At 41.3% G+C, this 12,332-nt stretch overlaps 1 protein-coding gene across 1 annotated transcript; it reads right to left on the bottom strand.

Annotated features, from left to right (window-relative positions):
* Positions 1-1,897: 1,897 nt before the first annotated feature.
* Positions 1,898-3,631, bottom strand: LOC143025215 (uncharacterized). The gene is made up of 2 exons (XM_076184675.1): positions 3,502-3,631; positions 1,898-2,420 (listed from the first exon to the last, which is right to left on the bottom strand). Exons 1-2 carry the CDS (start codon positions 3,612-3,614, stop codon positions 1,991-1,993), a joined length of 543 nt encoding a protein of 180 aa, XP_076040790.1. The 5' UTR covers positions 3,615-3,631; the 3' UTR covers positions 1,898-1,990.
* Between the last annotated feature and the right edge of the window lie 8,701 nt (positions 3,632-12,332).

Raw genomic sequence — 12,332 nt, 5'->3', positions numbered from 1 at the left:
ACAAGCCGTCACTGTCTACACTGAGTAAGAGGACGGGTGTGTGGGATTTCTCACTGATCGAACTGTGGTTTATGGGCTCTCATCCGGGAGGGTAAATAATGACGATCACGAGTCCAGCACATGATACATATCGCCACGTATTGACCTCCCCCGACTACAACCACTAAATTTTCCCGTCTGCCCCCTTCCCCCTCCCCTCGCCTCCTAGTCCCCCTCCCTCTTACTTCTTCACGTATTCATCATAATTTAAGCAAAATTATTGCTTAATGTCATGTAAGTACTTACTTTTCGCACAGAAGCATGACAAGAATCACAATGAACAAATCAATGCAAAAGTCCGAGTCTAGTGGTCTCTCTCTCTCTCTCTCTCTCTCTCTCTCTGACGGACCATTTTATTCAGCAGAAAGTTGGACCCGAGGCGGAATGGGGTCACTAGTGGTCGTGACCCCATTTTGTCCTGAGAACGCACCTCAACTGAATAGAAGTATTTGTCATCTTTCGGTATAAAAGATCGTAAGATACAGCTAGACACCGGAATAGTAGGTGCCCCATATATATATACACTGAATTGAACACCACAGCATTTTCATTGTTATTAATTTTCTTCTTAATATTTTCAAGTTTCCTCACTAAGGTTCTAATCTTGGAAGGATGAGCGGAAACGAACTTTCCAAAGTTCTCCATTTTAATTATTCGACGTTTCGACTGCAAAGAGTCATTATCAAGATACAAATACAGTTCAGACAACATAATTATACATATATGTTACATGATCACAGGATAAAGAAGAATGCTACACTCTTGGTGTCGTGCGCGACTTTTAAACCTACGAAGACCTCACTCTGGTTGACCTTCTCAGGGTTGAAGAGTGGGAGGGAAAGGTGAGGGGGGAGAGTTGGAGTCGGTGTAAGTGAGGTGAGCTAACATGCCTAGGTAGGTTAGGTACTACATGTCGCGTTGAGCTATTAAAAAGGGAAATAGGAAAAATCATATTGGCCTGTATATTGATAACAGGGCAGCTCGGTCTCTATTCTAATTTCACCGAGTCTTTATTATGGCGAGCCATCCGACAAGTTGTGTGTCATTTTGACAAATGGAAATAAGCTCCACCGCAAGGACTCGAACTATCGGAGAAATAATATCAGAAGTACAGGAGATCCGTATATTTCTACTACTTCTGTATATATATATACATATATATACATATATATATATATGTATATGTATATATATATGTATATGTATATATATATATGTATATGTATATATATATGTATATGTATATATATGTATATATATATGTACACATATGTATATATATGTATATATATATATATATATATATATATATATATATATATATATATATATATATATATATATATATATATATATATATATATTCCAGAGGAATGTTATTCTGAGAATAAAGCTGGCAGTACACATAGTGGATTGACTCCGCGTTCCCTCTTAGTGGGGGTCAGTTGGAATTTACAATAAATTATTATGTGAGCGCGGAAACAGTGTGTGTGAGGTGTTGTTCTATTATGTGTCGTAATGTTACATTATATAATTTCATGAGTATGATATGACTTATGATAAATGAATAAATCATGATGTGAAATGTAACTCAAGCTAACAAAACATAAATCAAACAGTAATATGTGTGGGAATAGAGTGTCTGAGGTGTCTTAAATATGGCAAAATGTCACATTTTATGATAATATGAGTATACTGTGACTTGTAATAAACCATGTTGTGAAAAGAATCTCACATTAACAGAACAGAAATTAAATTTGTTATATGTGATATGAATTAATGTAATTTGAACAAAAGAGGGGAAAGATGAAATAAATTAGATAAATCAAACTTGGACAAAACCCCTTGTTACGTTGGCACTGTGCTGGGGCAATTTCTCACTAAATTATCTAGACTGTTAGTGTTTCCGATTTGCTGAAATCTCCGAATTTGTCCAAGTGTCCGGATTTGCTTAAGGGACCGGATTGATCCAAATGTCCGGAATTATCGAGGGATCCGGGTTAGCCGATTGGTCTGGTTTTGCCGAGGGATCCGGATTAACCGAGGGGTCCGGATTAACCGAGGGGTCCGGATTTTCCGAGGGTCCAGGACTTTCCGAGGAATGAATCGACGATTCTTGTCGAACGCCAGCCTCATCATACGGCAATACCTCAACCCTCCTGACGCGGCTTCTGCGGAAGGTAACGAGTTCTGCCACCAATGCGAGGAAGGACACCCCCCAGCCCAGCAGGAGGAGCAAGAAGGCCGAGAGCAAGTGATCCATACCCATGGCCCTAAGTCCTTCATCGTCTTCTTTCTGTCTCTTGTGTTTTGTCTGAGCCTTCCAGAATTCGTCCCTCACCCATATCTTTTCCAGTCCCGTTTCTACCAGGCGGGTGATACTGAAACGTACAAAGGTAAATAAGAATACTGAACCCATTAAGTCGAATATCCTCGTCTTGTTGTTTCGTTGTTGTCGACTGGTGATTTTGTCCAGTAGAGGGGCCCCGACCTCCTGTAGCTCAATGTATATACAGTATATATAATAATAATGATGGTAATGATCATGATAACAATAACAATGGGAATGAAGGTATTTATAAAGCGTTATCAAACTGAAAGGAATTGAAAAAGTCTCACCTCACTATGTCACAAGGTAATCACTTCATATTTCTTGACTTCCTACATCACACTTGAGAATAAAAATCAAGCAACCTGGTCTTCATCGATTGGAGAATAACTGAAACATACTATATGTCATGGAGTCCTTTGTCTGCTGGGAGATCCGTTTCTCCGCGTACATTGGATCGTAACTCACTGACAACGTCGTGTTGCACGTGTTAAGCAACAGACACTGTGTGATATGACAAACTCAGACGTTTCCATCTCCAGGACTGGACTATGGACTACATAGGGCAGACCATCTTCGCGCGGGATCGGAGTTTATGTGTGTTGGGGGGGGTGAAGAGAAGACTGTAGGAAAAGGAAAGGTTAGTCGTGTGTTAAAAGGGGCTGTTGGCACTGAACACTCTAAGGGATACTTGATAGGACTTGCGATGGAGGAGACGAAGAAGGGGACGACGCCCACAGAGTTCATAGATGGATGGGCAAGTTTATCGAACCTATCAAGAGTCGTTTGGAGTGGGAAGGAAGGGTGTCTGCATGGGAGATTGCTCCTCGGAGAGACCGTGGAGGGGACTGGTTCCGGGGTGGGTGGAACAACGAGGCATTCCCTAGCCTATTCCCCCAATTTATGATGATGATGATGATGATGATGATGATGATGATGATGATGATGATGATGATGATGATGATGATGATGATGATGATGATGATGATGATGATGATGATGATGATGATGATGATGATGATGATGATGATGATTTATCATGTCTCAGGAAGCATGAACAGGAGACTAGGACATCGAAGCTTGTATCAGGAGAAATGACACTGGGGAGGATGTGGGTTTGGAGAACAACTTACATCTCGTTGATACGGGGAAGGTATGGGGCTCCGCTCGGAGTGACCACACCGATTTCCATAATGGAGTAGGATTCACGAGAGGTGTGGTAACGGTGTAAACCCTCAGAGATCATCACGAAGTGCGTGCTGACCTTCCCAGCCACAGCTACCACCTTCTCAGTCAGGAGCTGCAGGGGTCGAGAAAGGCTGAGGAATGTCGAACATAAGAGTCCAGAAAGAATTTATGGTCTCAAAACTTCTAGTACACTGCTATAAATTTTGTGAAGACAACAATATCACCATATGTCTTTTAATATTTTCTTCTCTCCCTAAAATCCTCTCTAGCCCTTAAACTTCTAAGAAACAAAATCAATGAATAATGAATCGGTGATACTACTCCATACCATGTCAAAACCGTAGTCTCCCACCAATATCTTTGTTCTTGTGGCGTAGATTTCCTTCAACACGTTGGATTTGGAGTACTGTTGGCAATAATATATATATATATATATATATATATATATATATATATATATATATATATATATATATATATATATATAACTACATATTTATATTTGGACGACTGGGGAAATAAAAGAATTATCGCACATATACTTATATGTACGAAGCGGATAGTGATGGACATCAGAGTAAAGACGTTTACTCCCATGCAATGAATGAATTATAAGCGCTGAGCTTATGGTCAACGGGAAGAGAACAGAAGAACTGAAATGAAAGTTGTGTAGTTCAGCCTTAATGGTCCAATGCAGGATCGGCCTATGCCCTGAGGAACGATACGGCTTCTGCACCTCACCATGGTAGCTTAATACGGCTTGGTAAAGTTGTATGTACAGTATGGTGAGAGGTGCACCTGAAGTTTTGGTACGCAGTGTAATCAGCTTGACCAAACTGTAATATAAACTAAAAACCGGAGGAGGCACAGAACAAACTACAAAAAAATGTGTAAGCTTTAGGAAATAAGTGAGTATGGAGATGTGAAAGAACAGGTATCTTATACGAAGTCAGGAAAAGCTTGCCATGGGTCCATTTATTTGGTTATTCATCTATTCATTTTCTTCGGTCCTTCAAGCCCTTTCTTCCTTGACTATATCTAAAGTTAGTGAACACAGTAATATTTTTCCCAGGAAAGAATTTGAGGCTGAAGACAACGCTTGCTGTAGACTCGACCTACACTCTTCACCACTGCATAGACTGTTACCAACGCCCACCTTTATATCAGATTGGTGGCTCGTGTCTTGCATCAGGACCATGAAATAGCCTCGAGATTGGGTGGCCTCGAGGATGTCGTGCTCGCTATCGATAGGTTTCTCGTACACGGGGATCAGCAGGTACGTCATCAGAGTGGTCGAGTAGAGGACTGCGGATGAGAAAGGGGGAGGATGAGTTATAGATATATATATATATATATATATATATACATATACATATAATGTATGTATATATACATGTATATGTATATATTCATATATATATACACACATATATATATATATGTATATATATATATATACACACACACATATATATATATATATACATATATATATACATTATATATACACATACATACATATATATACCAAGGCTTTTCCCCCCTTTCAAGGGAGGAAGCCAAAAAGGAAAAGGCATAAAATCATTCCCACCCATTCCATCTCTGAATTTCATTGTTCCCGTCTCTCCTAGTGACTGTCTGATTTTCTGTCTCTCCTAGTGACTGTCCGATTTCCCGCCCCCCTAGTGACTGTCATTCCAAATGAAGTTTGGACACATAATAAGACAACTCAACGATATCCAACGTTCAAGTATTAGAAAAGTTGAACATGTCAGCAAGAAACTAGTGAATGCAGAAGCTGCTGCAAAGTTTAATCATATATATATATATATATATATATATATATATACATATATATACATATATTGTATACGCCACCATATACATGATGAGTAATATCACTCACTCACTCACTCACCCCACTCACTTACTCACTCACTGGTCCACCCGACTGTCCGGCACCAACGCATCCTCCCAATCTTGCTGACTGGGCGGTTGCCGACTCAGCACTTCGTGCCCGTGGAACCAGCACTGCCAAGAAGCAACCAACACACACACACACGAACATACTCATAAGTCCAGTCAACCTCTAACTCACAAAACACACGACAACCAAATAATAATAAACCCTTCCCCCCTGGAAATATTATATACTGTAAATAACATATAGCTAGTAATTAAGAACATGATAGTTTATTTGCGGGAAACCAAACATTCCTATTAAAAAGCCTTGTTAAAACATCTACCAGCACCTCCTATTTTGCTGTGTCAGGACTTCCGACGAACAAAAAGTCGATGCTCTAGACCCGGAGCGGTCGGTCCGATGATACGTACAGAGACATTAAAATAGTGCACTGTGGTTTACGAACAGAGTGATATTCAGATAGCTTGGAACTAATATCTCGACAGATAGACACAAACAAAATGATAGTGTTTAAGTTATTAAGTATTTACCCATATTTGAAGAAGTGATTGACATTGTGTAAAATATAGAAGAAATTGTGAAGAAGTGAATTGGTTTAATAAATGAAAAAGGTGTTGCATTGAGTTTGGTGTTCCTGCCTTAAGTTCTGTCTAATGTAATCACTCAACACCAATTGAGGATACATTAAATGGCGGCAGCGGTGTTCGCTCCCACGTCTCAAGAGAAGAAAACCGAATAAAATCGTCAGCCATTCAAGCCACGCCTACCAGAAGAAAGGATATCAAGGCCTCCTCACCGCAAAGATCTCGTCACACACACGCAACCCTATACACCTCCCTCCACTAACCGCTCCCTTCGAGAGAGCGATACCAACTCAAACCATCACAGTCTTCGAATCGGTGGTGAAATTTAGGACTTTAGATTTCAAACCACCTGGTGGCAGTGAGCCCCCAACAATATATCCCGTATCTACCATAACAAGTTCTGACTGCCCTTCAAGAGCCTCTTCTCTCTACACAGCGCCGTGTCCAGTCACTTCCCTTCACTACCTACCCTCCTCACCCGAGAACGATACGTGCTGACCACTGCACCTACACCACACGACTTTAGTCAAGACCCAGTCAATCCAGTGCACTATACGTACGTCGTCATCACCGACTTCAAATTACCTAACCACTTCTAAACAAGGTAAATAATATATCAAACCCTCACAATACTTGATAATATTGATAATCCTCCCCTAACCAATCAAAACCAACCCCCCTGATACTCGCCTTCTCTCCCTTTTCACGAGAACGTCAATGAGGCACCTCCCCGCAAGCTTCCTCACCTGGAGGTAATTGCACACCACTGAACTCTTATATCTACCAACTATCCTACTACCAAGGAGACCTTCCCAATATTCGTACGTAAGGACAAACAAGTCTACGGGCCGCCACAGCCACACCTGACGACCTGCACATACGTCAATATACCTAAACCCAATCATACCTTTCAAGGTATTCTAATGTTCATTATATAGACAATCTTGTAAGATTCACTTTCACCTTCATATCACCAATAATTAACGATAGCTTAACTTCATTTTCCCTTCTTTGATTAATAATTCAGTCTCTAGTGATTTAATAATTCAAACAAAAATATCATTTTACAAAACTAAGTTACATAATTAAGTTACATAATTAAGTTAAAAACATTTTTGCATACTTCTATCTTGTACCTTCCCAAATTATTATTTAGAATAATATATTTTCAACTTTTACAATAACCTGTATAATCACATTACTTTTTTTTCTTGCCAATATCATATATTACTTTTTCTTGCCAATATCATATATTACTTTTTTCTTGCCAATATCATATATTCCCATTATATGCCCATTTATATTGTATATCTTTTTACCTTTTACAATAACTTATATATTTTTTTTACTATATGTAATTACATTTTTTGTTGCAATATTACCACTGTAAACCCATTTTACAATTATACCATTGTATACCCATTGAAACCCTATACCCCCCCTCTTATCTAACCATAACATACTACCCCTTAGATAATGTATACCAAATATTTCTAATTTAACTATTTCAACTTAGACCTCCTATCTCACCTAACTACTTTCTATACCTGTTAAGTCATACATGCATCTCTAGTTAGACACTAACATGGCTACAGGTACGAGAGCCAAGGTCAGAAATTTACTTCAAGGAATTCTTTCCTCATCTAAAGAAGATAAACCCTCTCAAGACCAAGACCATGACACGACTAAGGCAGATTCTCAAATACTTCCTGAGGAATACTATGACCACATACCCCTTCACCATGACCACTCACGAGAAGACCCTTTTAACCCCTTCCAACTACAACACTTGCCCAACCCCCTCCCTCACTCCACACCAAAACTTCAAGTTACCCCTCAACTAGATCCTCAACAACAACCCCCCACACTCCATCACAACCCCAAATTCCCCCTCACCTAGACCCTCAACAACACCCCCCCCAACACCTCTCCGCAACCCCAAATTCCCTCTCATGTCGACCCTCACCAACTAAACCCTCAACAACCACCCCCCCACATCCCAACCCCCCTGATTCCCCTGCAACAATCCCTAAACCCCACAAACCATGCATACGAGAACTTTGCCTTCCCTTCTCCCAACTTCCCATCTGGTCAACCCACCTCCACACCACACCCCCAACCACCACCTAACCTTGCCCCAAACCCATCACAACATCCTAACCCACAACTTCAACCTACAATAATTTATAACTACCAAACCATTACCCCTCTAACCGAAATTCCCACCTTCTCTCAAGTTAGCGGCCTCTCCATTACTGACTTCCTGGCAGCATGTGACCTTTTCTTTTCTAAGAATGCAAATTACTCTGACTTAGACAAAATAAATCTATGCCGCCAGAAAATAGAAGCATCGGACGAACATAGGTCCACGGCTCGGATGCTAGACAGTTTGATAGCCACAGGGATCACATATAGCAATTATAAGCAACATCTGTTAAATGTCTTTCAAAGCAAACAAACAAACAACATTAGCTTTATCCTCACATTTCTAAATAATACTAGAGTTAAAAAACAAAACAACATTAAAGATAATGTTGCTAACACAATTAAAGAAATTAGGGAAAATCTGTACAACAATAGCCCATGGACTTACACAGACACCACCACAGGTAAAAAGGTAATGACCTTGGAAAACCTATGCTCATTACTAGAAATAGGTCTCTATCTTTCCCAACTCCCTCCAAAGTGCCGAAGAGAAGCCGCAAAAAGGGATTTAAACACTAGTAACCCATTAGCTTATACTTACATCTTAGACATCACCAACGCTTGCAACATCTCCCTCTCTGACCAGCACCACTTTGCTAGACTAAATAGCCTTCAGTCACAACAGCCCCCTAGCCCCAATCTAGCGCAACCATCTAACTGGTGTTCCTACCATCTTTCAACAAGTCACAACACCAGAGACTTCATACAGAAACAACATATGCAAGCACAACATCGCGCTACCCCTTGCTCAGTTCATGGAACTACTTCCCACACGGATTCTCAGTGTAGAGCGCAACAATACCAACAACCACAGGTACAACACCGCGCCACCCCTTGCTCAATTCATGGAACTACCTCCCATACTGATTCTCAGTGTAGAGCGCAACAATACCAACACCCACAGGTACAACACCGCGCTACCCCTTGCTCAATTCATGGTACTACCTCCCACACTGATTCCCAATGTAGAGCTCAACAGCAAACCAAACAACTCCCACCCACTCCTAGACCCCCCACCATGTCAAAACCAACACAACCAGGCAAATACTGCAACCTACACAAAACCACAACTCACTCCAACGAAGAGTGTTCTCAACAAAAATCACAACCACAACCACATCAGAGAACAAACAAACAAGTCACCACACCTCGACAAACACCTTCCTCCCACACAACACATACAACTCAACACCGATTGGGGGAACGTGCACCAGCCTCACGCACCAGACCACCATAGGAACGTCCGACACACCACACAACTATATCACCCTAAAGGTGAAATTAGATCAAATTACTGTTGACATGATGGTTGACACAGGAACAAACCTGAACCTCATCCCCAGAGAGTCTCTACGAAGCACTAAATGACCCACCCCAAATCCAGTATTCAAATACGGAAGGTCTATTGATAGAAGGATCTACCATATCACTTCACGATATGATTGATTTAAACATAGAGGTAAACAATTCCCAAGTAGGTTTCACATCCTTCCACTTAGCTGATGAATGGAGTCTCGACCAACAAGGTATAATAGGTTTAAAGTCCCTACGAGACTGGAAGTCCATCATCAACTTAGATACCAACAAAATCTCCTTCCGAGATGAAAGTAATGAGTCAACACTTCCTGAAACACCCAACCCAGACACACAACCTCTTTCATATCTATCTAGCTTAAATAAACCCTCTCCAACTAAGAGCTACTCATTCCGTCCACCACCTTATGTCACCTCAAAAGCACTGATGTCTAACACAGTCATCATACCCCCTAGACATTCAATAACAGTTCCACTATACATACCCGGAGCAATAGAACATCAGGATGTCATAATTGACCCAGATACGTCAAGAATAAATAACATAACCTTGGAGTCCTCCTGGGATATACTATCAGAAAATAAACACACCCTAGCTATGTTAACAAATCTCTCCGATCAACACCGCAAAATCAGGAAGAACACAAACATTTGTTCAGTCCATCTCCATAATTCCCCAATCCAGGAACCACTCCCACAACACATCAACACTGTAAGACCACCACAAACTCTCACCCCTATCCACCCCAACCAAATCACAACATCAGCAAACAGAGAGATGAATGACAAGCTACTGACCCTCCTACAAAGGAATAGATCGGCTATCGCCTTAGAAGGCGAACCCTTAGGCAAATGTGATATAATCAAACATCACATCCAAATCCCCCCCAACACCCCCCCCCTCATACACCCCCGCTTACCGCATACCCCACAGTAGGAAAACACAAGTCAACAACAGTGTGCACGAGATGTTACACCAAGGCGTAATTTCTCACTCCCAAAGTCCGTGGAACAGTCCCCTCTTCCTAGTCCCAAAGAAAGACGGAACTTTACGCCCTGTTGTTGACTTTAGGAAAGTTAACCACCTAACTCAATCTGACCCACACCCCCTCCCCGCCATGCAAGATGTCTTACAAACCATCGGTAATGGAAATTCAGTTTTTTCCACAATTGACCTTAAGTCAGCCTTCTGGCAGGTCGAGCTCACCGATGAATCTAAACCCGTAACTGCATTCTCCACTGACAAGGGACATTTCCATTTCGAGCGTATGCCCTTTGGCATTAAGAATGCCCCCTCAACCCAACAAAGGTTGATGACCCGCATTTTCAGCGACATGATAGGAATCTCATTATTCGTCTACTTAGACGACCTCATCATCTATAGTCCCACACAAACTGACCACCTTCACACACTAGAGATTGTCCTAAAAAGACTCAAAAACACAGGATTGAAAATCCAACTAGGAAAATGTAAATTCCTACAGACGGAACTCACCTTCCTAGGCCATAAGGTAGATAGCCAAGGCATCCATACCACCACAGATAAGATAGATACCATAAACAATTTCCCAACCCCCAGAAACGCAGATGAAACTAGAAGTTTCGTAGGACTAGCATCATACTATAGACATTTCATACACAAATTTGCAGAAATTGCATCCCCTCTCTCACCAAATTCACAAGAAAAGGCGAGCCTTTCAAATGGTCTGAAGAGGAACAGACAAGTTTCGACACCCTTAAACATGCTCTTACCACAGCCCCTGTCCTTGCCTTTCCTGACATGAAGAAAGAATTCCTTCTTTACACCGACGCCTCCTCTAAAGGAATAGGCGCAGTCTTACAGCAGAAAGATGAAAACGGGAAAGAGCACCCCATAGCCTACGCAAGTAGAGTACTGAATAAGCCTGAAAGTAACTATTCAACTACCCACAAAGAAGGACTTGCATTGATATGGGGCTTGAAACATTTTAAATATCTTATACTAGGGTATAAGATCACAATCTTCACAGACCATCAACCCCTAGTCTACCTCTTTAACACTAAAGACTTACATGGCAGAATTGCCAGGTGGAAAACCACCCTATTGGACTTCGATCCAAAGATAACATATCTAGCGGGAAAAGCTAACATAGTAGCTGACTCTTTAAGCAGACAAACTCACGTCTCATCACTAACACAAACAACATGCATTCCGATGCAAGAACTTAGAGATGAAACAGACAATGACCCGACATGGTCTCAAATAAAACAGCATCTCCTTTCAAGAACTCCCTTACACACCCGACCACCTGTCCCTACAGACGAACTCAAACTGGTCGACGGAATCATAAAGAGAACCACTAATGACAGGGAAGTAACTGTCGTTCCCAGAGGCTTAGTTCCCAAGGTCCTACACATATTGCACGACAGTGCAATGGGAGGCCACTCAGGCAGAGATAAGACACTGAACACTGCTAGGCACTCCTTCTACTGGGTCAACATGAAAAAAGATATAACCACACACATAGACTCATGTGTAACTTGCAACCAATTCAGAGGACCTGACCCCAAAATACTCAATATCAGAGACATCCCGCTCCCTGCTGAGCCATGGGAAACACTTGGCATTGACTTACTGAAAATGCCAACGAGCCATCAAGGTTCCAATTATGTACTCACGGCAGTCGATTATCAGTCCAAATACACCATCCTAGTCCCATTACAAGACAAAACAGCAGAGACTGTAGCCAAAGCCTTAGTTAACAATATA

This window comes from Oratosquilla oratoria, chromosome 5 (assembly GCF_046742065.1).
Source record: "Oratosquilla oratoria isolate Oo_2021 chromosome 5, ASM4674206v1, whole genome shotgun sequence".
Classification (NCBI taxonomy): domain Eukaryota; kingdom Metazoa; phylum Arthropoda; class Malacostraca; order Stomatopoda; family Squillidae; genus Oratosquilla; species Oratosquilla oratoria.
The sequence above is the reverse complement of the archived record's forward strand: the minus strand, read 5'-3'. Positions and strand labels throughout refer to the sequence as shown.